The sequence below is a fragment of the Salmo salar genome, chromosome ssa22 (assembly GCF_905237065.1).
Source record: "Salmo salar chromosome ssa22, Ssal_v3.1, whole genome shotgun sequence".
NCBI lineage: Eukaryota > Metazoa > Chordata > Actinopteri > Salmoniformes > Salmonidae > Salmo > Salmo salar.
This window is the reverse complement of record NC_059463.1, coordinates 59,940,798-59,968,313: the sequence shown is the minus strand read 5'-3', so window position 1 is coordinate 59,968,313 and position 27,516 is coordinate 59,940,798. Positions and strand designations below refer to the sequence as shown.

General features: G+C 44.1%; 1 protein-coding gene across 2 annotated transcripts in view; it reads left to right on the top strand.

Moving 5' to 3' along the window:
• poc1a (POC1 centriolar protein A) overlaps window positions 1-27,516 on the top strand; it is a 117,176-nt gene that overhangs the window by 23,600 nt on the left and 66,060 nt on the right. For both annotated transcript variants that reach the window (XM_045705647.1, XM_045705648.1), the window contains exons 8-9: window positions 5,585-5,653; window positions 16,416-16,595. In XM_045705647.1, the coding sequence (XP_045561603.1) occupies window positions 5,585-5,653; window positions 16,416-16,595 (249 nt within the window). The remainder of the gene's footprint in view (window positions 1-5,584; window positions 5,654-16,415; window positions 16,596-27,516) is intronic.

Below are 27,516 nucleotides of genomic sequence, written 5' to 3'. Positions count from 1 at the left end.
TGTTATATCCAAATAACGGCGTTTTGTTTGTGCGTTCAAGACACTATCCGAAAGGGTAAATAAGGGTGACAAGCATGGCGCAATTCGTGACAAAAAATGTCTAAATATTCCATTACCGTACTTCGAAGCATGTCAACCGCTGTTTAAAATCAATTTTTATGCCATTTTACTCATAAAAAAGCGATAATATTCCGACCGTGAATCTGCGTTTAGGTAAACAGACGAAAGAAAATAAAGCATGGGGTCGACTCGGGCACGCGCCTAAGCCCATAGTACTCTGATCGGTCACTTGCCAAACGCGATAATGTGTTTCAGCCAGAGGCTGCCTCGATATCGTTCAGCTTTTTCCCGGGCTCTGAGAGCCTATGGGAGCCGTAGGAAGTGTCACGTTATAGCAAAGATCCTCAGTCTTCAATAAAAAGAGCCAAGATGAAACACAACTTGTCAGACAGGCCACTTCCTGCATGGAATCTTCTCAGGTTTTGGCCTGCCATATGAGTTCTGTTATACTCACAGACACCATTCAAACAGTTTTAGAAACTTTAGGGTGTTTTCTATCCAAAGCCAATAATTATATGCATATTCTAGTTACTGGGCAGGAGTAGTAACCAGATTAAATCGGGTACGTTTTTTATCCGGCCGTGTCAATACTGCCCCCTAGCCCTAACAGGTTAACATGCTGATAGAAATTTGATAAAACGGATTTAAGTTTCCCTGCATTAAAGTCCCCGGCTACTAGGAGCGCCGCCTCTGGGTGAGCGTTTTCTTGTTTGCTTATGGCGGAATACAGCTTGTTCAATGCTGTCTTAGTGCCAGACTCTGTCTGTGATGGTATGTAAACAGCTAAACAGCTACGAAAAATTCAGACTCTCTAGGTAGATAGTGTGGTCTACAGCTTATCATGAGATACTCTACCTCAGGCGAGCAATAGCCTGAGACTTCCTTAGATATCGTGCATCAGCTGTTATTTACAAAAATACATAGTCCGCCGTCCCTTGTCTTACCAGACACCGCTGTTCTATCCTGCCGGGACATCGTATAACCAGCCAGCTGTATGTTGATAGTGTCGTCGTTCAGCCACGACTCCGTGAAGCATAAGATATTACAGTTTTGTCCAGTTGGTAGTTTGATCTTCCCTGTAGGTCATCTATTGTATTCTCCAAAGATTGCACGTTTGCTAGCAGAATGGAAGGAAGTGGGTGTTTATTCGATCGCCTACGAATTCTCAGAAGGCAGCCCCGCCCTCTGGCCCCTTTTCTCCGCCTCCTCTTCATGCAAATCACGGGGATCTGGGCCTGTTCCCGAGAAAGCAGTATATTGTTCGCGTCGGGTTCGTAAGACTCGTTAAAGGAAAAATGGATTCTGCCAGTCCGTAGTGAGTAAGCGCAGTGCTGATGTCCAGAAGTTATTTTCGGTCATAAGAGACGGTGGCGTAAAACATTATGTACAAAATAAGTAAAAAAGACAACAAACAGCGCAAATAAACGAACAAAAAAACACAATCGGTTGGGGACACGTCTGCCTTCTTCTCCGGCGTCATTTTATGTCTGTTATCTGTCTCCCCACCAAGCAAGGGGCACCATGAAGACCAAGGAGCTCTCCAAACAGGTCAGGGACAAAGTTGTGGAGAAGTACAGATCAGGTTTGGGTTATAAAAAAAGAAAGACATTTTGAACATTTCACAGAGCACCATTAAATACATTATTAAAAAATTGAAAGAATATGGCACCACAACAAACCTGCCAAGAGAGGGTCACTCACCAAAACTCACAGACCAGGCAAGGAGAACATTAATCAGAGAGGCAACAAAGAGGCCAAAGAAATAACCCTGAAGGAGCTGCAAAGCTCCACAGCGGAGATTGGAGTATTTGTCCATAGGACCACTTTAAGCCGTACACTCCACAGAGCTGGGCTTTACGGAAGAGTGGCCAGAAAAAAGCCATTGCTTAATGAAAGAAATAAGCAAACAAGTTTGGTGTTCACCAAAAGGCATGTGGGAGACTCCCCAAACATATGGAAGATGGTACTCTGGTCAGATGAGACTAAAATGTAGCTGTTTGGCCATCAAGGAAAACGCTATATCTGGCGCAAACCCAACACCTCCCATCACCCCGAGAATACCATCCCCACAGTGAAGCATAGTGGTGGCAGCATCATGCTGTGGGGATGTTTTTCATCGGCAGGGACTGGGAAACTGGTCAGAATTGAAGGAATTATGGATGGCGCTAAATACAGGGATATTCTTGAGGGAAACCTGTTTGTCTTCCAGAGATTTGAGACTGGGACCCTAAGCATACTGCTTAAGCAACACTCGAGTGGTTTAAGGGGAAACATTTAAATGTCTTGGAATGGCCTAGTCAAAGCTCAGACCTCAATCCAATTGAGAATCTCTGGTATGACTTAAAGATTGCTTTACACCAGCGGAACCCATTCAACTTGAAGGAGCTGGAGCAGTTTTGCCTTGAAGAATGGGCAAAAATCCCAGTGGCTAGATGTGCAGTTATTTTGTCTTATTTCTGGTTTGTTTCACAATAAAACATATTTTGCATCTTCAAAGTGGTAGGCATGTTGTGTAAATCAAATGATACAAACCCCCTCCCAAAAAGTATTTTAATTCCAGGTTGTAAGGCAACAAAATAGGAAAAATGCCAAGGGGGTGAATACTTTCGCAAGCCATTGGATGTCTATTATTTCTCTCTCTGTTATGTCAGTTATCTCTCTCTCTCTGTTATGTCAGTTATATCTCTCTCTCTCTCTCTCTCTCTCTCGCTCTGTCAGTTATCTCTCTCTCTCTCTCTCTCTCGCTCTGTCAGTTATCTCTCTCTCTCTCTCTCTCTCTCTCTCTCTCTCTCTCTCTCTCTCTCTCTCTCTCTATGTCAGTTATCTCTCTCTGTTATGTCTGTTATGTCTTCTCTTTCTACTCTCTTTCATATATGTTATTTTTCTCTCCTTCTCTTCTCCCCTTTATAATTCATTTTAATGGAAGTGGCTGTATGAGCCTCAAAGAGAAGTGTTTTTTATTTTAGCAGTAGGTTTTTGGAAGAGGCACTCCTTTGTGCTGGGGAAGTAGGTGGTGTTGTCAAGATGACTTCTCACCTTCAAATATCTGTCTGTCAACCCACATGGTGTATTCTGATGCTCTGTGTGTGTGTGTGTGTGTGTGTGTGTGTTCCACCTTTTTATGTGAATTTTATTTTTATTTTAACTAGGCAAGTCAGTTAAGAACAAATTCTTATTTACGATAAATGGCCTACCACTGGCCGAACCCTCCCATATCCCGGGCGACGTTGAGCCAATTGTGCGCCGCCCTATGGGACTCCTGAGAAACGTCCGGTTGTGATACGGCCCGTGATCGAACCAGTGTGTCTGTAGTGACGCCTCTAGCACTGAGACGCAGTGCCTTAGACCGCTGAGACACTCTGGAGCTGACCTGACCAAGTGGTGTTAATTGACTACAGAGCCATCTACAACCATCTGCTCATAGCAACTCTGTTGTCAATCACATAGTATTTATAAAAAGCCCTTTTTAAGCCATCAGCGGTTGTTACCAAAGAACTTTAAAGGCTCCTGGATTTCAGAAGTATAAACAGCAGCACAGTGACCAGAGCTGGTGTCTCGTAAACCAGGAGGGGCTGGTGTCTCGTAAACCAGGAGGGGCTGGTGTCTCGTAAACCAGGAGGGGCTGGTGTCTCGTAAACCAGGAGGGGCTGGTGTCTCGTAAACCAGGAGGGGCTGGTGTCTCGTAAACCAGGAGGGGCTGGTGTCTCGTAAACCAGGAGGGGCTGGTTGGGTCGTAAACCAGGAGGGGCTGGTGTCTCGTAAACCAGGAGGGGCTGGTGTCTCGTAAACCAGGAGGGGCTGGTGTCTCGTAAACCAGGAGGGGCTGGTTGGGTCGTAAACCAGGAGGAGCTGGTGTCTCGTAAACCAGGAGGGGCTGGTGTCTCGTAAACCAGGAGGGGCTGGTGTCTCGTAAACCAGGAGGGGCTGGTGTCTCGTAAACCAGGAGGGGCTGGTGTCTCGTAAACCAGGAGGGGCTGGTGTCTCGTAAACCAGGAGGGGCTGGTGTCTCGTAAACCAGGAGGGGCTGGTTGGGTCGTAAACCAGGAGGGGCTGGTTGGGTCGTAAACCAGGAGGGGCTGGTTGGGTCGTAAACCAGGAGGGGCTGGTTGGGTCGTAAACCAGGAGGGGCTGGTTGGGTCGTAAACCAGGAGGGGCTGGTTGGGTCGTAAACCAGGAGGGGCTGGTTGGGTCGTAAACCAGGAGGGGCTGGTTGGGTCGTAAACCAGGAGGGGCTGGTTGGGTCGTAAACCAGGAGGGGCTGGTTGGGTCGTAAACCAGGAGGGGCTGGTTGGGTCGTAAAACCAGGAGGGGCTGGTTGGGTCGTAAACCAGGAGGGGCTGGTTGGGTCGTAAACCAGGAGGGGCTGGTTGGGTCGTAAACCAGGAGGGGCTGGTTGGGTCGTAAACCAGGGGGGGCTGGTTGGGTCGTAAACCAGGAGGGGCTGGTTGGGTCGTAAAACCAGGGGGGCTGGTTGGGTCGTAAACCAGGGGGGCTGGTTGGGTCGTAAACCAGGGGGGCTGGTTGGGTCGTAAACCAGGAGGGGCTGGTTGGGTCGTAAACCAGGAGGGGCTGGTTGGGTCGTAAACCAGGGGGGCTGGTTGGGTCGTAAACCAGGGGGGGCTGGTTGGGTCGTAAACCAGGGGGGGCTGGTTGGCTCGTAAACCAGGGGGGGCTGGTTGGCTCGTAAACCAGGACAGGAGGTTACAAGACTGTGTGTCTATCAGATCTCTGATTCATCGTAATGACTCACACTACCAGACGAGACTACTGTGCGATCACTACACACACACACACACACACACACACACACACACACACACACACACACACACACACACACACACAGACACACACAGAGACACTGCAGCCAGCCTTAGCCTCACACAGCAGACTGGACTGGCTAGAGAACGCTGATGATGGGAGCAGACCACATGATGATGATTTGATATCAGACCATCTGTTCCTCATGTCCTGTGTCTGATTATTTATCTCCCTCCCTTTTTTTTCTCTCACCTCTCTCTCGCTTTCTCTCTGTATCGCTCTCTAATATCTCTCTCTCCTTTCATCTCTCTCTCTCTCTCTTTCTCTCTGTATCGCTCTCTAATATCTCTCTCTCTCGCCTCTCATCTCTCTCTCTCTCGCTCTCTAATATTTATCTCATCTCTCTCTCTCTCTGTATCTCACTAACCTCTCTCCCTCTGTATCGCTCTCTAATATCTCTCTCTCTCTCTCGCCTCTCATCTCTTTCTCTCTCTCTCTCTCTCTCGCTCTCTAATATTTATCTCATCTCTCTCTCTCTGTATCTCACTAACCTCTCTCCCCCTGTATCGCTCTCTAATATCTCTCATCTCTCTCTCCTCTCTCATCTCTTTCTCTGTTTCTCTCTCCCTGCTTCTCTCTCATGTCGTTCTATTGTTATGTGTCACTCTGACCTAGTAAATCCTATTGTTTGAATATACATTAACTGTGTATGACGTATGCCTTATGCCATGCCTTTTTTTTATTTATTATTGTGTGTATCCAGGGCCCAGTCGCATGTGTAATGTTTTCCAGGACCGGAGACTACTTTGCCTCAGGAGGATCTGATGAACAGGTGAGGCTGGAGGACTGTTTACATGGGATTGAGCTAAAAAAAAAATGGTTTAATCACATCATCTATATGACATGAAAGTGACACGTCGTATTCCAGGAAGTAGCACACTTTCTTTCTTGTTAACATTTTTTAAACTGTTGTTTAATGGGTGAAAACGTAGTGCAGTGGATCTTCAGTTCAACAACTTTATAAACGGCATCTGGTAGAAGTAAATTCATCCACAAACATGAATATAATGTCATATTTTACAGACTGGCTCGATTCGGTCTTATTCACTACTGTAAGTCGCTCTGGATAAGAGCGTCTGCTAAATGACTAAAATGTAAAATGTATGTAGCAAAATTTGAATTAAAAAAAAATATATTTAATTGGATAAAAGTAGAGACTCGGTGCTACAACATAGTATATCATACACTACAGTTGAAGAACAATGGGAAAGTAAATCTGCTTTGAAAGTTGATGAACTTGTGACCTCACTTTTGAGAAAATGGCCCTTGAATGTTTTGGTACCTACTGGAGAGCTCTTCTTTGTCTACACCCATTCAGCATCGTTTACACCCTCTTATACCTTAGTCCCACCCATCTTATTAAGGGTTCACATGTGAGGCCATGTGCTAAACAGAGTGAGTAGTGTAGTAAACAACCAACGATTTCAAGACTAAAGGCTGGTTTATACTACGGCGTGTTTGTACATTTTAATCTGGAGTGCCAGAGTGCACTCTGGGTGTTTTGTAAACTCATAGCGTTGTCAGATTGTCCTTTTCATAAATTCCGAGAGGACGCTGGACGCTCTAGCCGAGGACTAGGTTCATCCGAGCGTTCTGATCCTAACAATAGCAGTCAAGCACCCAGTCTAACTGGCTAACTGGCTAACAATTCCTGACATTTAATCCTAGTAGAAATTCCCTGTCTTTGGTCAGTTAGGATCAGCACTTTTTATTAAAAAAAAGTGAAATGTCAGAATAATAGTAGTGAGAATGATTTATTTCAGCTTTTATTTCTTTCATCACATTGCCAGTGAGTCAGAAGTTTACATACACTCAATTAGTATTTGGTATCATTGCCTTTAAAATTGTTTAACTTGGGTCAAACGTTTCAGGTAGCCTTCCACAAGCTTCCCACAATAAGTTGGGTGAATTTTGGCCCATTCCTCCTGACAGATTCCCCATTTGACACAACTTTGGAAGTGTGCTTGGGGTCATTGTCTATTTGGAAGATCCATTTGCGACCAAGCTTTAACTTCCTGACTGATGTCTTGAGATGTTGTTTCAATATATCCACATAATTTTCGTTTCTCATGATGCCATCTATTTTGTGAAGTGCACCAGTCCCTCCTGCAGCAAAGCGCCCCCACAACATGATGCTTCCACCCCCGTGCTTCACGGTTGGGATGGTGTTCTTCGGCTTGCAAGCCTCCCCCTTTTTCCTCCAACCATAATGATGGTTATTATGGCCAAACAGTTCTATTTTTGTTTCATCAGACCAGAGGACATTTCTCCAAAAAGTACGATCTTTGTCCCATGTGCAGTTGCAAACCGTAGTCTGGCTTTTTTGGATATAGATACTTTTGTACCTGTGTCCTCCAGCATCTTCACAAGGTCCTTTTGCTGTTGTTCTGGGATTGATTTGCACTTTTCGCACCAAAGTACATTCATCTCTAGGAGACAGAACACGTCTCCATCCTGAGCGGTATGATGGCTGCGTGGTCCCATGGTGTTTATACTTGTGTACTTTTGTTTGTACTGATGAACGTGGTACCTTCAGGCGTTTTTGGAAATTGCTCCCAAGGATGAACCAGACTTGTAGAGGTCTACAATTGTGGAGGTCTTGGCTGATTTCTTTTGATTTTTCCCATGATGTCAAGCAAAGAGGCACTGAGTTTGAAGGTAGGCCTTGAAATACATCCACGGGTACACCTCCAATTGACTCAAATGATGTCAATTAGCATATCAGAAGCTTCTAAAGCCATGATATCATTTTCTGGAATTTTCCAAGCTGTTTAAGGCACAGTCAACTTGGTGTATGTAAACTTCTAACCCACTGGAATTGTGATACAATGAATTATAAGTGAAATAATCTGTCTGTAAACAATTGTTGGAAAAATGACTTGTCATACACAAAGTCGATGTCCTAAACGACTTGCCAAAACTATAGTTTGTTAACAAGAAATTTGTGGAGTGGTTGAAAAACAAGTTTTAATGACTCCAACCTAAGTCTATGTAAACTTCCGACTTCAACTGTACATCTTAAATGACGTTTTCACAAATTTGATGATATAATCGTCAAGCGCTCTTCAAGCGCTCCTCTCTTCTTCCCTCCTCTCTTCTTCCCTCCTCTCTTCTTCCCTCCTCTCTTCTTCCCTCCTCTCTTCTTCCCCTGTTTTCTTTTTTTTTTTTTCTTTTCTTCTTCTGTGATGGAGACTGTGACCTGCTGTTACAGTTACAATTCGGAAAGTATTTAGACCCCTTTACTTTTTTCCCACATTTTGTTACGTTACAGACTTACTCTAAAATGCCTTATTCTATAATGGATTAAATAAATAAAACATTTCATCAATCTACACACAATACTCCATAACAACAAAGCAAAAACGGATTTGTAGACATTTTGAAAATGTATAAAAAAACAATACCTTATTTACATAAGTATTCAGACCCTTTGCTATGAGACTCGAAATTCAGCTCAGCTGCATCCTGTTTCCATTGATCATCCTCGAACTGTTTCTACAACTTGATTGGAGTCCACCTGTGGTAATTTCAATTGATTGAACATGATTTGGAAAGGCACACACCTGTCTATATACAGTTGACATTGCATGTCAGAGCAAAAACCAAGCCATGAGGTCGAAGGAATTGTCCGTAGAGCTCCAAGACAGGATTGTGTCAAGGCACAGATCTGGGGAATGGTACCAACACATTTCTTCAGCATTGAAGGTCCCCAAGAACGCGGTGTCCTCCATCATTCTTAAATGGAAGTTGTTTGGATCCACCAAGACTCTTCCTAGAGCTGGCCGCCCGGCCAAACAGATCAATCGGGGGAGAAGGGCCTTGGTCAGGGAGGTGACCAAGAACCCGATGGTCGTTCTGACAGCTCCAGAGTTCCTTTGTGGAAATTGGAAAAACCTTCCAGAAGGACAACCATCTCTGCAGCACACCACCAATCTGGCCTTTATGAGAGTGGCCAGACGTAAGGCACTCTTCACTTGAACCAGATCAAGCATCTCTGAAGAGACCTGAATTTATCTGTGTAGCCTGCTGTGTAGCCTGCTGTGCAGCCTCCCCATCCAACCAGACCAATCTTGAGAGGTATCTTCAGAGTATCTCTACCGCTCCTGCTGTCTCTAGAGAGTTGAAAACAGCAGGTCTGGGACAGGTAGCACGTCCGGTGAACAGGTCAGGGTTCCATAGCTGCAGGCAGAACAGTTGAAACTGGAGCAGCAGCACGGCCAGGTGGACTGGGGACAGCAAGGAGTCATCAGGCCAGGTAGTACTGAGGCATGGTCCTAGGGCTCAGGTCCTCCGAGAGAGAGAGAAAGAGAGAGAGCATACTTAAATTCACACAAGACACCGGATAAGACAGGACATATACTCCAGATATAACAGACTGACCCTAGCTCCCCGACACATAAACTACTGCAGCATAAATACTGGCGGCTGAGACAGGAGTGGTCGGAAGACACTGTGGCCCCGTCCGACGATACCCCCGGACAGGGCCAAACAGGCACTATATAACCCCACCCACTTTGCCAAAGCACAGCCCCCACACCACTAGAGGGATGCCTTCAACCACCAACTTACCATCCTGAGACAAGGCCGAGTATAGCCCACAAAGATCTCCGGCACGGCACAACCCAAGGGGGGGCGCCAACCCGGACAGGAAGATCATGTCAGTAACTCAACCCACTCAAGTGATGCACCCCTCCTAGGGACGGCATGGAAGAGCACCAGTAAGCCAGTGACTCAGCCCCTGTAATAGGGTTAGAGGCAGAGAATCCCAGTGGAGAGAGGTGAACCGGCCAGGCAGAGACAGCAAGGGCAGTTCTTTGCTCCAGAGCCTTTCCGTTCACCTTCACACTCCTGGGCCAGACAACACTCAATCATAGGACCTACAGCAGGTGCATTTCAAGAGCGGCAAATTTGAATCCAAATAAATGTCAAAATTCTAATTTTTCAAACATACAACTATTTTACACCCTTTGAAAGATAAACATCTCCTTAATCTAACCACGTTTTACGATTTCAAAAAGGTTTTACGGCGAAAGCATAAATTTAGATTATGTTAGGACAGTACATTTACAAGAGTTGTGTGTAATGTTGTGCCAATTCAAAGACAGGCGTCACCAAAACCATAAATCAGCTAAAATTATGCACTAACCTTTTACAATCTCCAACAGATGACACTCCTAGGACATTGTGTTAGACAATGCATGCATTTTTAGTTCTATCAAGTTCATATTTATATCCAAAAACAGCGTTTTACTGTGGCGTTGATGTTCAGGAAATCGTTTCCCTCCAATAACCGGCATTCAAGTCAGCACCACAAATTAAATAATTAAAATTAGAAAACATTGGTAAAATATTATATTGTCATTTAAAGAATTATAGATTTACATCTCTTGAACGCAATCAACTTGCCAGATTTAAAAATAACCTTACTGGGAAATCACACTTTGCAATAATCTGAGCACTGCGCCCAGAAAAATACGCGTTGCGATACAGACTAGCCGCCATGTTGGGGAGATCTAAAATCGAAAATACTATGTAAATAATCCATTACCTTTGATTCTCTTCATCAGATGTCACTTCCAGGTATCACAGGTCCATAACGAATGTAGTTTTGTTCAAAAAAGCTCATCATTTATGTCCAAAAATCTCCGTCTTGTTAGCACATGATCTAAGCCCGCCGGACTTCACTTCATGAACGAGGGGAAAAAATATATTTACGTTCGTTCAAACATGTCAAACGTTGTATAGCATAAATCATTAGGGCCTTTTTTAACCAGAACATGAATAATATTCAAGGTGGACGAATGCATTCTCTTTTATAACGTATTGGAACGAGGGTACCCAACATGAACTCGCGCGCCAGGTGTCTAATGGGCCATCATCGTTCCATGGCTCTTGTTCGGTCAGATCTCCCTCCAGAAGACTCAAAACACTTTATAAAGGCTGGTGACATCTAGTGGAAGCAATAGGAAGTGCCAAAATATTCCTCAGCCCCTGTGTTTTTCAATGGCATAGGTTTAAAGGTAATACAACACATCAGGTATCCACTTCCTGTCAGAAAATGTCTCAGGGTTTTGCCTGCCAAATGAGTTCTGTTATACTCACAGACACCATTCAAACAGTTTTAGAAACTTTAGGGTGTTTTCTATCCATATATAATAAGTATATGCATATTCTAGTTACTGGGTAGGATTCGTAACCAGATTAAATCGGGTACATTTTTTTATCCAGCCGTGCAAATACTGCCCCCTAGCCCCAACAGGTTAAAGGTTGAGACTGAGTCTGCGTCTCTCACATGGGTAGGCAGACCATTCCATAAAAATGGAGCTCTGTAGGAGAAGGCCCTGCCTCGAGCTGTCTGCTTAGAAATTCTAGGGATTGTAAGGAGGCCTGCGTCTTGTGACCGTAGCGTATGTGTAGGTATGTACGACAGGACCAAATCTGAAAGATAGGTAGGAGCAAGCCCATGTAATCCTTTGTAGGTTAGCAGTAAAACCTTGAAATCAGCCCTTGCCTTAACAGGAAGCCAGTGTAGGGAGGCTAGCACTGGAGTAATATGATAATTTTTGGGGGTTCTAGTCAAGATTCTAGCAGCCGTGTTTAGCACTAACTGAAGTTTATTTAGTGCTTTATCCGGGTAGCCGGAAAGTAGAGCATTGCAGTAGTCTAACCTAGAAGTAACAAAAGCTTCTTCTAAAGTTTCTTATTTTTGCAATGTTACTTAGATGGAAAAAAGCTGTCCTTGAAACAGTCTTTATATCTTCGTCAAAAGAGAGATCAGGGTCCAGAGTAACGCGGAGCTCCTTCACAGTTTTATTTGAGACGACTGTACAACCATCACGATTAATTGTCAGATTCAACAGAAGATCTCTTTGTTTCTTGGGACCTTGAACAAGCATCTCTGTTTTGTCTGAGTTTAGAAGTAGAACATTTGCAGCCATCCACTTCCTTATGTCTGAAACACAGGCTTCCAGCGAGGGCAATTTTTGGGCTTCACCATGTTTCATCGAAATGTACAGCTGTGTGTCATCTGCATAGCAGTGAAAGTTAACATTATGTTTCCGAATGACATCACCAAGAGGTAAAACATATATATATATATATATATATATATATATATATATATATATATATATATATATATATATATATAGCGAAAACAATAGTGGTCCTAAAATGTAGCCTTGAGGATCACTGAAATTTACAGTTGATTTGTCAGAGGACAAACCATTCACAGAGACAAACTGATATCTTTCCGACAGATAAGATCTAAACCAGGCCAGAACTTGTCCGTGTAGACCAATTTGGGTTTCCAATCTCTCCAAAAGAATGTGGTGATCGATGTCTTGGTCTTGGAGCACGAGGACAGATGCAGAGCCTCGGTCTGTTGCCATTAAAAGGTAATTTACCACCTTCGCAAGTGCAGTTTCAGTACTATGAGGGGGTATAAAACCAGACTGAAGCTTTTCGTATACATTGTTTGTCTTCAGGAAGGAAGTAAGTTACTGCGCAACAGCTTTTTCCTTTTTTTTTCAGAGGAATGGGAGATTCGATATAGGCCGATTTTAGTTTTTTATATTTTCTGGATCAAGGTTTGGCTTTTTCAAGAGAGGCTTTATTACTGCCACTTTTAGTGAGTTTGGTACACATCTGGTGTTTCGGGAGCTGTTTATTATGTTCAACATAGGAGGGCCAAGCACAGGAAGCAGCTCCTTCAGTAGTTTAGTTGGAATAGGGTCCAGTATGCAGCTTGACGGTTTAGAGGCCATGATTATTTTCATCAATGTGTCAAGAGATATAGTATTAAAAAACCTTAGTGTCTCCCTTGATCCTAGGTCCTGGCAGAGTTGTGTAGACTCAGGACAACGGAGCTTTGGAGGAATACGCAGATTTAAAGAGGAGCTCGTAATTTGCTTTCTAATGATCATGATCTTTTCCTCAAAGAAGTTCATGAATTTGTTACTGCTGAAGTGAAAGCCATCCTCTCTTGGGGAATGCTGCTTTTTAGTTAGCTTTGCGACAGTATCAAAAATACATTTTGGATTGTTCTTATTTTCCTCAATTAAGTTGGAAAAATTGGATGATCGAGCAGCAGTGAGGGCTCTTTGATACTGCACGGTACTGTCTTTCCAAGCTAGTCGGAAGACTTCCAGTTTGGTGTGGCACCATTTCCGTTCCAATTTTCTGGAAGCTTGCTTCAGAGCTCGTGTATTTTCTGTATACCAGGGAGGTAGTTTCTTATGACAAATGTTTTTAGGGGTGCGACTGCATCTAGGGTATTGCGCAAGGTTAAATTGAGTTCTTCAGTTAGGTGGTTAACTGATTTTTGTACTCTGACGTCCTTGTGTAGGCAGAGGGAGTCTGGAAGGGCATCTAGGAATCTTTTGGTTGTCCGAGAATTTATAGCACGACTTTTCATGATCCTTGGTTGGGGTCTGAGCAGATTATTTGTTGCGATTGCAAACGTAATAAAATGCAGGTTCGATAGTTCAGGATTATGAGGAAAAACATTAAGATCCACAACATTTATTCCACGGGACAAAACTAGGTCCAGAGTATGACTGTGGCAGTGAGTAGGTCCGGAGACATGTTGGACAAAACCCACTGAGTCGATGATGGCTCCGAAAGCCTTTTGGAGTGGGTCTGTGGACTTTTCCATGTGAATATTAAAGTCGCCAAAAATTAGAATATTATCTGCCATAACTACAAGGTCCGATAGGAATTCAGAGAACACAGTGAGAAACGCTTTATATGGCCCAGGAGGCCTGTAAACAGTAGATTTAAAAAGTGATTGAGTAGGCTGCATAGATTTGATGACTAGAAGCTCAAAATACAAAGGTTTTTTTTATTTTATTTTTTTTGTAAATTGAAATTTGCTATCGTACCCAAGAAGATTTGAGGCTGTAATCGCTGCCAAAGGTGCTTCTAAAAAGTACTGAATAAAGGGTCTAAATACTTATGTAAATGTGATATTTCATTTTTTTTAATTTTATACAAATGCACAAAACAATTTAAAAAATTCGATCCATTTTAGAATAAGGCTGTAACTTAACAAAATGTGTATTCTGAATATTTTCCGAATGCACTGTACACACACACACACACACACACACACACACACACACACACACACACACACACACACACACACACACCCTGATACACACATCTCTCCTGGAATACTCCCTCACACAAATTCAGTACTTTTTACATGTAGAGTCGTGGCCGAAAGCTTTGAGAATGACACAAATATAAATTTTCACTAAATTTGCTGCTTCAGTGTCTTTAGATATTTTTGTCAGATGTTACTATGCAATACTGAAGTATAATTACAAGCATTTCATAAGTGTCAAAGGCTTTTATTGACAATTACATGAAGTTGATGCAAAGAGTCAATATTTGAAGTGTTGACCCATCTTTTTCAAGACCTCTGCAATCCGCCCTGGCATGCTGTCAATTAACTTCTGGGCCACATCCTGACTGATGGCAGCCCATTCTTGCATAATCAATGCTTGGAATTTGTCAGAATTTGTGGGTTTTTGTTTGTCCACCCGCCTCTTGAGGATTGACCACAAGTTCTCAATGGGATTAAGGTCTGGGGAGTTTCCTGGCCATGGACCCAAAATATCGATATTCTGTTCCCCGAGCCACTTAGTTATCACTTTTTCCTTATGGCAAGGTGCGCCATCATGCTGGAAAAGGCATTGTTCGTCACCAAACTGTTCCTGGATGGTTGGGAGAAGTTGGTACAATTCTTTATTCATGGCTGTGTTCTTAGGCAAAATTGTGAGTGAGCCCACTCCCTTGGCTGAGAAGCAAACCCACACATGAATGGTCTCAGGATGCTTTACTGTTGGCATGACACAGGACTGATGGTAGCGCTCACCTTGTCTTCTCCGGACAAGCTTTTTTCCGGATGCCCCAAACAATCGGAAAGGGGGATTCATCAGAGAAAATGACTTTACCCCAGTCCTCAGCAGTCCAGTCCCTGTACCTTTTACAGAATATCAGTCTGTCCCTGATGTTTTTCCTGGAGAAAAGTGGCTTCTTTGCTGCCCTTCTTGACACCAGGCCATCCTCCAAAAGTCTTTGACTCACTGTGCATGCAGAAGCACTCACACCTGCCTGCTGCCATTCCTGAGCAAGCTCTGTACTGGTGGTGCCCTGATCCCGCAGCTGAATCAACTTTAGGAGACGGTCCTGGCGCTGGCGGGACATTCTTGGGCGCCCTGAAGCCTTCTTCACAACAATTGAACCGCTCTCCTTGAAGTTCTTGATGATCCGATAAATGGTTGATTTAGGTGCAATCTTACTGGCAGCAATATCCTTGCCTGTGAAGCCCTTTTTGTGCAAAGCAATGATGACGGCACGTGTTTCCTTGCAGGTAACCATGGTTGACAGAGGAAGAACTATGATTCCAAGCACCACTCTCCTTTTGAAGCTTCCAGTCCGTTATTCGAACTCAATCAGCATGACAGAGTGATCTCCAGCCTTGTCCTCGTCAACACTCACACCTGTGTTAATGAGAGAATCACTGACATGTCAGCTGGTCCTTTTATGGCAGGGCTGAAATGCAGTGGAAATGTTTTTTTTGGGGGGGATTCAGTTCATTTGCATGGCAAAGAGGGACTTTGCAATTAATTGCAATTCATCTGATCACTCTTCATAACATTCTGGAGTACATGCAAATTGTCATCATACAAACGGAGGCAGCAGACTTTGTGAACATTTTAATATTTGTGTCATTCTCAAAACTTTTGGCCACGACTGTACAGTAATAATTAGAAATTAAACTGATGATGGACAGTAGGCAGATTATACAATAGTAACGACCTCTCACTGCTTGTCTTAATCAGCCTAAAGTCAAAATCAAAATAAGTATACGCCAATTTAAAACACCTAGTTTTTCAGAGTAATATTTCTAATTATTAGGACATGCAAACACCTTTTTAATCGGCGTTTCAGCGGTGTATTTGATCTGCGAGCGAGCCTCCCTCTTCGGTGCCGGTGAAGTGAGTTTGGAACATAGGCGTCTTAGAAGTAGTTTTCACATTCAAACTTTAAATGTCTGAAAATGCCTCCCAAAATTAACATGGTTGCTGTGGTAGAACGTTTTGATTTGATTTGGCGATTTTTATTTATTTTTATTTATTTTTTTCTGCATTTATCAGAGTCCCAATCGTGTCCATGGAAACAGGATTATTAGGAGAAACCGTTCTTCTTACAAAGCACGTAAACATTTTAATCAAACTATTATATTAATCTGACTATCCACAATAATCACATTGTATTGTGTGCATGTAACCATACTCACCGACGGCTTGTTAAGATAGACAGGGAAGAACGCAATGGAAGAACTTTTCTGAGTAGTTTCAAAGCCCATTACCCTGTTCATTGAGCAATGAGTGTCTGTTTTGAGAGAGACTGAGAAGGTATTTTATATTATTTATTGTTTAAGGTGCTTTCTAATTAGTCAACAATCCTCTCCGCCCATCATAGACATGTTGTACTCAGCTCCGGTATTCTACCCAACACAGGTTATGGTGTGGAAGACTAATTTTAAAACAGCTGACTATGGAGAAGTTCTACGACTGCAGCAGACAGCGACCTGCGTCGACCTTGGAGGAGCAGGAGCAGGAGGAGGAGGAGCAGCTGCAGGAGGAGGAGGTGGAGCAGCTTTTGCCGGAGACTCCAGGAACTCCTTGCTCCATAGGCAGGTAAACTACCATATAACACCACGGAATGTCTGGAATGTCCCTCCGATTATTTTCTGGGGGGGAATGTTCCCGGGATGACTCTGTGACAGGATGTAATTGGTTCCAGGGCCTAAGCTAGGACTGCATCCCAAATGACGTCCTATTATCCATAGGGCTCTGATGAAAAGTTGTGCAGGAATATAGGGAATAGGGAGTCATTGGGGACTCCGATGTAGTTCTCCTGATGGTTGATACTTCTTCATCTCAATCAGGGGCGGCAGGTAGCCTAGTGGTTAGAGCGTTGGGCCACTAACCGAAAGGTTTACTTGATCCAATCCCCGAGCTGACAAGTTTAAAGAAAAATCTGTCCTTCTGCACCTGAACAAAGGCAGTTAACCCACTGTTCCCCGGTAGGCCGTCAGTGTAAATAAGAATTTGTTCTTAACTGATTTGACTAGTTAAATAAAGGTAAAAAATAAAAAATAATAATTTCAAAAATCAGCACCTGAAGACTACAGCAGCTACATCTGAGAGTAGATGGATGCAGAGGTAGCAGTGTAGCCTTGGTGCTTCAGGGAGTGCATCAGTGAGCTAGGGTTGCTGCTCTACTTGAATGTATGAGTAGGGCCTGTAGGTACTACTCATACATGAATTGCGAAACAAAGTAAATAGAGGTACTCTAAATAAATATATATATGAATACTAATGAGAATGTCATGTGTGTTTGTCACCAAGAATATAAGCTTCTCCCTTCCTTCCTTCCTTCCTTCCTTCCTTCCTTCCTTCCTTCCTTCCTTCCTTCCTTCCTTCCTTCCTTCCTTCCTTCCTTCCTTCCTTCCTTCCTTCCTTCCTTCCTTCCTTCCTTCCTTCCTTCCTTCCTTCCTTCCTTCCTTCCTTCCTTCCTTCCTTCCCTCTATCCCTCTATCCCTCTCTCTACCTTCTAGCTTCCCCCTCTCCTCTCATCCCCTCCTCTCCTCCTTCCTCTCTGAGGGGTCTCTATGTCATGTAACATGCTGAGGGGTCTCTGTCATGTAGCACCATCAGGTAACAGGGCAACAGGAAAATCTCCTCACAATAGTGCTATGTGTCGGTAGTCATTTAGGTAGGTTGCCTTAGTGTTCTTGGGCACAGGGACTATGGTGGTCTGCTTAAATCATGTTGGTATTACAGACTCGGACAGGGAGATGTTGAAAATGTCAGTGAAGACACTTGCCCGTTGGTCAGCGCATCTTCGCAGTACACATCCTGGTAATCTGTCTGGCCCTTGTGATTGTTGACCTCTCTAAAGGTCTTACTCACATCGGCTGCGGAGAGCATGATCACACAGTCTTCCGGAACAGCTGGTGCTCTCATGCATGTTTCAGTGTTATTTGCCTCGGAAAAAAAGCATAGAAGTAGTTTAGCTCGTCTGGTAGGCTCGTGTCGCTGGGCAGCTCTCGGCTGTGCTTCCTTTTGTAGTCTTTAACCTCTATGGGCTAGGTGGGACGCTAGCGTGCCACCCGTGGTGCACTCCATCAACAGCAGGTGCATTTCAAGAGCGGCAAATTTGAATCCAAATAAATGTCAAAATTCAAATTTTTCAAACATACAACTATTTTACACCCTTTGAAAGATAAACATCTCCTTAATCTAACCACGTTTTACGATTTCAAAAAGGTTTTACGGCGAAAGCATAAATTTAGAGTATGTTAGGACAGTACATTTACAAGAGTTGTGTGTAATGTTTTGTCAATTCAAAGACAGGGTCACCAAAACCATAAAACCAGCTAAAATGATGCACTAACCTTTTACAATCTCCATCAGATGACACTCCTAGGACATTATGTTAGACAATGCATGCATTTTTTGTTCTATCAAGTTCATATTTATATCCAAAAACAGCGTTTTACTATGGCATTGATGTTGAGGAAATCGTTTCCCTCCAATAACCGGCAGTCAAGTCAGCGTCACAAATTAAATAATTAAAATTAGAAAACATTGGTAAAATATTATATTGTCATTTAAAGAATTATAGATTTACATCTCTTGAACGCAATCAACTTGCCAGATTTAAAAATAACCTTACTGGGAAATCACACTTTGCAATAATCTGAGCACTGCGCCCAGAAAAATACGCATTGCGATACAGACTAGACGTCATGTTGGGGAGATTTAAAATCGAAAATACTATGTAAATAATCCATTACCTTTGATTCTCTTCATCAGATGTCACTTCCAGGTATCACAGGTCCATAACGAATGTAGTTTTGTTCAAAAAAGCTCATCATTTATGTCCAAAAATCTCCGTCTTGTTAGCACATGATCTAAGCCAGCCGGACTTCTCGTCATGAACGAGGGGAAAAAATATATTTACGTTCGTTCAAACATGTCAAACGTTGTATAGCATAAATCATTAGGGCCTTTTTAACCAGAACATGAATAATATTCAAGGTGGACGAATGCATACTCTTTTATAACGTATTGGAACGAGGGTACCCAACATGAACTCGCGCGCCAGGTGTCTAATGGGCCATCATCGTTCCATGGCTCTTGTTCGGTCAGATCTCCCTCCAGAAGACTCAAAACACTTTGTAAAGGCTGGTGACATCTAGTGGAAGCAATAGGAAGTGCCAAAATATTCCTCAGCCCCTGTGTTTTTCAATGGGATAGGTTTAAAGGTAATACAACACATCAGGTATCCACTTCCTGTCAGAAAATGTCTCAGGGTTTTGCCTGCCAAATGAGTTCTGTTATACTCACAGACACCATTCAAACAGTTTTAGAAAATTTAGGGTGTTTTCTATCCATATGTAATAAGTATATGCATATTCTAGTTACTGGGTAGGAGTGGTAACCAGATTAAATCGGGTATGTTTTTTTATCCAGCCGTGTCAATACTGCCCCCTAGCCCTAACAGGTTAATGGTTTGCAAGCCCTGCCACATCTGATGAGTGTTGAGCCGGTGTAGTACGATTCGATCTTAGTCCTGTATCGATGCTTTGCCTGTTTGATGGTTCGTGGGAGGGCATAGCGGGATTTCTTATAAGCTTCCGGGTTAGAGTCCCGCTCCTTGAAAGCGGCAGTTCTAGCCTTTAGCTCAGTGCGGATGTTGCCTGTAATCCATGGCTTCTGGTTGGGGTATGTACGTACGGTCACTGCGGGGACAACGTCATCGATGCACTTATTGACGAAGCCAATGACTGATGTGGTGTACTCCTCAATGCCATCTGAAAAATCCTGGAACATATTCCAGTCTGTGATAGCAAAACAGTCCTGTAGTTTAGCATCTGCTTCATCTGTCCACTTTCTATTGACCGAGTCACTGGTACTTCCTGCTTTCATTTTAGCTTGTAAGCAGGAATCAGGAGGATAGAATTGTGGTCAGATTTGCCAAATGGAGGGCGAGGTAGAGCTTTGTATGCGTCTCTGTGTGTGGAGTAAAGGTGGTCTAGAGTTGTTGTTTTTTTCCCTCTGGTTGCACATTTGAGATTCAAGTCTTTGCTTTGGGCCTCTTAACACTACTTTAACGTCACAAACTAGGTCCAGGAGAGATTACTGTGTAGTGTAAAGACACAGATCTATATTCTAATCTCTGTCTTTGTTCCCGCTACGAGAGATGGAGAGTCTTGAGTAGCAGAATGGTGAAAGAGATTCCTGCTGTTCAATTCACATGACATCCTTGCCTTACCCTTTGTTGCTGTTGGAAAATGGAACATTCTGGGTCCGCCGCTCAAATTGACTATAAATATCACAGTAGCCGCTTGTCTGTAAGCACTAACTACTACACTAAACAAAAAATATAAACGCAACATGCAACAATGTCAAAGATTTTTTCTGAGTTTACATTTCATATAAGGAAATCAGTCAATTGAATTAAATTCATTAGGCCCTAAACTATGTATTTCACTGAATTCAGTGCATCTGTTGGCCATAGCTACCTTAAAAAAAAAAGAAAGAATGATCAGAAAATCAGTCAGTGTCTGGTACAACCACCATTTGCCTCATACAGCGCGACATATCTAAACTATTGAACTAACACGTATGGAATCATGTAGTAAGCAAAAAAGTCTTATACAAATCAAAATGTATTTTAGATTCATCAAAGTAGCCACCCTTTGCCTTGAAGACAGCTTTGCACACTCTTGGCGTTCTCTCAACCAGCTTCGTCTCACAAAGACATGGCGGTTGGAACCAAAAATCTGGAAAATTTCAATAACTTAAAGTTTCTTCAAGTGCAGTCGCAAAAAAACATCAAGCGCTATGATGAAACTGGCTCTCATGAGGACCGCAACAGGAAAGGAAGACCCAGAGTGTGCTGCAGAGGATAAGTTCATTAGAGTAAATTGCACCTCAGATTGCAGCCCAAATAAATGCTTCACAGAGTTCAAAGTAACAGACACATCTAAACATCAACTGTTCAGAGAAGACTACGTGAATCAGGCCTTCATGGTCGTATTGCTGCAAAGAAACCACTGCTAAAGGACACCAATAAGAAGAAGATACTTGCTTGGGCCAAAAAACACGAGCAATGGACATTTAGACCGGTTGAAATCAGCATGCCAATGGCACGGGTCCTCAACTTGAGACGTGACAAAATTGTACATTTTAGAGGGGCCTTTTATTGTCCCTAGGCCTATAGTATGAATCTGTCAGTTTAAGCTAGAGATATCGGATTTCATATATATCATAGGCCTTCTGCATCAGTGGTGGATTATGTCAGCCTTCCGCGTATGCTGTGAAAGGTGACCGAACTACAAGTATTCTCACCAAAAGTCTGTATTCGGGAAAGTATTCAGACCCCCTTCACTTTTTCCACATTTTCTTACGTTACAGCCTTATTCTAAAATGGATTAAATATTTTTTTTTTATTTCTTATCAATCTACACACAATACCTCATAATGAGAAGGCAAAAACAGTTTTTTTTAGAAAATGTTGCTAATTTGTAAAAAATAAAACCGGAAATATTACATTTACATAATTATTCAGACCCTTTTCTTCATGCTTTGGTGCCTTTTTTATGAGGAGTGGCTTCTGTCTGGCTGGGCCATAACGGCCTGATTGGTGAGGTGCTGCAGAGATGGTTGCCCTTCTGGAAGGTTCTCCCATCTCCAAAGGAACCCTGGAGCTCTGTCAGAGTGACCATCGGATTCTTGGTCACATCCCTGACCAATGCCCTTTTCCCCAGATTGCTCAGTTTGGCCGGGCGGCCAGCTCTAGGAAGAGTCTTTGTGGTTCCAAACTTCTTCCATTTAACAATGATGGAAACCACTGTGTTATTGGGGACGTTCAATGCTGCAGATATGTTTTTGTACTCTTCCCCAGATCTGTGCCTCGACACAATCCTGTCTCTGAGCTCTACGGACAATTCCTTCGACCTCATGGCTTGGTTTTTGCTCTGACATGCACTGTCAATTGTGGGACCTTATATAGACAGGTGTGTGCCTTTCCAAATCATGTCCAATCAATTGAATTTACCACAGGTGGACTCCAATCAAGTTGTAGAAACATCTCAAGGATGATCAATGGAAACAGGATGCACCTGAGCTCAATATTGAGTTTCATAGCAAAGGGTCTGAATACTTATGTAAATAAGGGTATCTACTAGGACAGACACTTTAAAATCGTATTCCTTATGATTTATTTTTTGACTAGTCTTTTTTTTGCCATTTATTAATGTGTTTATTCAATGCCTTTCTATGGACTATAGTAATAAAGGTCAAATTCAATATTTTATCAAATAATTTGATATTTTAAAACAAATAATAGCTAAAGAGTTCCTAAAATTATAAATCAAATAGCATCATTACATTTACATTTAAGTCATTTAGCAGACGCTCTTATCCAGAGCGACTTACAAATTGGTGCATTCACCTTATAATATCCAGTGGAACAACCACTTTACAATAGTGCATCTAAATCTTTTAAGGGGGGGGGGTTAGAAGGATTACTTTATCCTATCCCAGGTATTCCTTGAAGAGGTGGGGTTTCAGGTGTCTCCGGAAGGTGGTGATTGACTCCGCTGTCCTGGCGTCGTGAGGGAGCTTGTTCCACCATTGGGGTGCCAGAGCAGCGAACAGTTTTGACTGGGCTGAGCGGGAACTGTGCTTCCTCAGAGGTAGGGAGGCGAGCAGGCCAGAGGTGGATGAACGGAGTGCCCTTGTTTGGGTGTAGGGCCTGATCAGAGCCTGAAGGTACGGAGGTGCCGTTCCCCTCACAGCTCCGTAGGCAAGCACCATGGTCTTGTAGCGGATGCGAGCTTCGACTGGAAGCCAGTGGAGAGAGCGGAGGAGCGGGGTGACGTGAGAGAACTTGGGAAGGTTGAACACCAGACGGGCTGCGGCGTTCTGGATGAGTTGTAGGGGTTTAATGGTACTCTGCGAATGTTGTAGAGCATGAACCTACAGGATCGGGTCACCGCCTTGATGTTGGTGGAGAACGACAGGGTGTTGTCCAGGGTCACGCCAAGGCTCTTAGCACTCTGGGAGGAGGACACAAGGGAGTTGTCAACCGTGATGGCGAGATCATGGAACGGGCAGTCCTTCCCCGGGAGGAAGAGCAGCTCCGTCTTGCCGAGGTTCAGCTTGAGGTGGTGATCCGTCATCCACACTGATATGTCTGCCAGACATGCAGAGATGCGATTCGCCACCTGGTTGTCAGAAGGGGGAAAGGAGAAGATTAATTGTGTGTCATCTGCATAGCAATGATATGAGAGACCATGTGAGGATATGACAGAGCCAAGTGACTTGGTGTATAGCGAGAATAGGAGTGGGCCAAGAACAGAGCCCTGGGGGACACCAGTGGTGAGAGCACGTGGTGCGGAGACAGATTCTCGCCACACCACCTGGTAGGAGCGACCTGTCAGGTAGGACGCAATCCAAGCGTGGGCGGCGCCGGAGATGCCCAGCTCGGAGAGGGTGGAGAGGAGGATCTGATGGTTCACGGTATCAAAGGCAGCAGATAGGTCTAGAAGGATGAGAGCAGAGGAGAGAGAGTTAGCTTTAGCAGTGCGGAGAGCCTCCGTGACACAGAGAAGAGCAGTCTCAGTTGAATGCCCAGTCTTGAAACCTGACTGATTAGGATCAAGAAGGTCATTCTGAGAGAGATAGCAAGAGAGCTGGCCAAGGACGGCACGTTCAAGAGTTTTGGAGAGAAAGGAAAGAAGGGATACTGGTCTGTAGTTGTTGACATTGGAGGGATCGAGTGTAGGTTTTTTCAGAAGGGGTGCAACTCTCGCTCTCTTGAAGACGGAAGGGACGTAGCCAGCGGTCAAGGATGAGTTGATGAGCGAGGTGAGGTAGGGGAGAACGTCTCCGGAAAGGTCTGGAGAAGAGAGGAGGGGATAGGGTCAAGTGGGCAGGTTGTTGGGCGGCCGGCCGTCACAAGACGCGAGATTTCATCTGGAGAGAGAGGGGAGAAAGAGGTCAAAGCACAGGGTAGGGCAGTGTGAGCAGGACCAGCAGTGTCGTTTGACTTAGCAAACGAGGATGAGGTCGAGGGTGAGGTCGAAAGAGGAGAGGAGTGGAAAGAAGGAGGCAGAGAGGAATGAGTCGAAGGTAGACGTGGGGAGGTTAAAGTCACCCAGAACTGTGAGAGGTGAGCCATCCTCAGGAAAGGAACTTATCAAGGCGTCAAGCTCATTGATGAACTCTCCAAGGGAACCTGGAGGGCGATAAATGATAAGGATGTTAAGCTTGAAAGGGCTGGTAACTGTGACAGCATGGAATTCAAATGAGGAGATAGACAGATGGGTCAGGGGAGAAAGAGAGAATGTCCACTTGGGAGAGATGAGGATTCCAGTGCCACCACCCCGCTCATCTTAAAACAATTCCAAATGTTAGCTTAGGGGGAGGGGCAGGCACTGGAATACATTTCTGCGTGAAAGAGTGAGGGCGTTTTGTTGTGGGACTAGAAAAACAAAAAATGTCTCGAACGTAAATGAACGTTATTAACCGGTTCCCGTGTTTTAAAAAAATAAATAAAAAAGTTTCTGTTCCCGGAACAGTATGGATCACTTTCGTTTTAGGTTTCGTTACTCTTCCTTGTACAATTTTGTTATTTTCCGGGTTTTCTGTTCTGTTCCCTGTAACGGTTCCAACCCCTAGTTTGTGCGTTCATCTTATGATCGCTAGGTGAGGCCATATCATCGGTGTTGCTTATTCTAGGTTACTTAGGTTGCAGTTTGGTATGTTATGGTACAGAATTATATCAAAATATAATTTATTATATTCCTATTACTGTAATTATTACTCATCAGTTTTGAATGATTATACATATAATCTGTATCAGTGATATGATAATGTAGGTCAATACAACAACAAGAATATATGTATTTTCATTTTTTCTTTCTATCTCTCTGTCCTTAAATGGCTTCTAGATCTTTCCAGGTTTTTCCTTCCTGTCTAGCAGCTGTTTGACTGTTGTTCCAATTCAGAAAGAGAAAGAGGAGAGCAGAGGGAGGGAGGGACTGTGGTGCTGTTATTCTCTCTCGGGCCTCGCTCTCTCTCTCGCTCTCTCTCTCTCGCTCTCTCTCTCTCGCTCTCTCTCTCTCGGTCTCTCGGTCTCGCTCTCGCTCACTCTCTCTCTCGCTCTCTCTCTCTCGCTCTCTCTCTCTCGCTCTCTCTCTCTCGCTCTCTCTCTCTCGCTCTCTCTCTCTCGGTCTCTCTCTCTCGGTCTCTCTCTCTCTCTCTCTCTCTCTCTCTCTCTCTCTCTCTCTCTCTCTCTCTCTCTCGCTCTCTCGCTCTCTCTCTCTCTCGCTCTCTCTCTCGGTCTCTCTCTCGGTCTCTCTCTCGGTCTCTCTCTCTCTCGGTCTCTCTCTCGCTCTCTCTCTCGCTCTCTCTCTCTCGCTCTCTCTCTCTCGCTCTCTCTCTCTCGGTCTCTCTCTCTCGGTCTCTCTCTCGCTCTCTCTCTCTCTCGCTCTCTCTCTCTCGCTCTCTCTCTCTCGGTCTCTCTCTCGGTCTCTCTCTCTCTCTCTCTCTCTCTCGCTCTCTCTCTCGCTCTCTCTCTCTCGGTCTCTCTCTCTCGGTCTCTCTCTCTCGGTCTCTCTCTCTCGGTCTCTCTCTCTCGGTCGCTCTCTCTCTCGCTCTCTCTCTCTCTCGCTCTCTCTCTCTCTCGCTCTCTCTCTCTCTCGCTCTCTCTCTCTCTCTCTCTCTCTCTCGCTCTCTCTCTCTCTCGCTCTCTCTCGCTCTCTCTCTCTCTCGGTCTCTCGCTCGCTCTCTCGGTCTCTCTCTCGGTCTCTCTCTCTCTCGCTCGCTCTCTCTCTCGCTCTCTCTCTCTCTCGCTCTCTCTCGCTCTCGCTCTCTCTCGCTCTCGCTCTCTCTCTGTCTCTCTCTCGCTCGCTCGCTCTCTCTCTGTCTCTCTCTCGCTCTCTCTGTCTCTCTCTCGCTCTCTCTGTCTCTCTCTCGCTCTCTCTGTCTCTCTCTCGCTCTCTCTGTCTCTCTCTCGCTCTCTCTGTCTCTCTCTCGCTCTCTCTGTCTCTCTCTCGCTCTCTCTGTCTCTCTCTCGCTCTCTCTGTCTCTCTCTCGCTCTCTCTGTCTCTCTCTCGCTCTCTGTCTCTCTCTCGCTCTCTCTGTCTCTCTCGCTCTCTCTGTCTCTCTCGCTCTCTCTGTCTCTCTCTCGGTCTCTCGGTCTCTCGCTCTCTCTCTCTCTCTCGGTCTCTCGCTCTCTCTCTCTCTCTCGGTCTCTCGCTCTCTCTCTCTCTCTCGGTCTCTCTCTCTCTCTCGGTCTCTCTCTCTCTCTCTCGGTCTCTCTCTCTCGGTCTCTCGGTCTCTCTCTCTCTCTCGGTCTCTCTCTCTCGGTCTCTCTCTCTCGGTCTCTCGCTCTCGCTCTCTCGGTCTCTCGCTCTCGCTCTCTCTTTCTCTCCCGGTCTCTCTCTCTCTCTCTCTCTCTCTCTCTCTCTCTCTCTCTCTCTCTCTCTCTCTCTCTCTCTCTCTCTCGGTCTCTCTCTCGGTCTCTCTCTCTCTCTCTCTCGGTCTCTCTCTAATTTTGATTTAAGGAGCATTATTGGCTTTATTGGGAAACATATGTTAACATTACCAAAGCAAGTGAAATAGATAATAAACAAAAGTGAAATAAACAATAACAATTAACAGTAAACATTACAATCATAAAAGTTCCAAAAGAACAAAGATGTTTCAAATATTTAAAGTTAAAAAAACATAATAAAAATAAATATGGGTTGTATTTACAATTGTTTGTTTTTCACTGGTTGACCTTTTCTTGTGGCAACAAGTCACAAATCTTGCTGCGATGGCACACTGTGGTATTTCACCCAGTAGATATCATTTAACATTTGTTTATTTTTTATTTTTTACATTTTAGTCATTTAGCAGACGCTCTTATCCAGAGCGACTTACAGTAGTGAATGCACTGGCCCCCCGTGGGAATCGAACCCACAACCCTGGCGTTGCAAACACCATGCTCTACCAACTGAGCCACAGGGAAGCCTTTTAGATATGGGAGTTTATCAAAATTGGGTTTGTTTTCATATTCTTTGTGGGTCTGTAATCTGAGGGGAAGTATTTCTCTCAAATTTTTTTATATATTTTTTTATTTAACTAGTCAAGTCAGTTAAGAACACATTCTTATTTACAATGACGGCCTACCGGGGAACAGTGGGTTAACTGCCTTGTTCAGGGGCAGAATGACATATTTATACTTTGTCAGCTCGGGATTTGATCCAGCAACCTTTTGGTTACTGGCCCAACGCTCTAAACACTAGGCAACCTGCCGCCCCAATGTATGGTCATACATTTGGCAGGAGGTTAGGGAAAGGGGGATACTTAGTCAGTTGTACAACTGAATACCTTCAACTGAAATGTGTCTTCCACATTTAACACAACCACTCTGAATCCATGTCTTTGGCACCCAGGGAACAGGAAGTGCAGCTCAGTTTCCACCGCATTTTATGGGCAGTGTACACATGCCTGTCTTCTCTTGAGAGCCAAGTCTGCCTATGGCGACCTT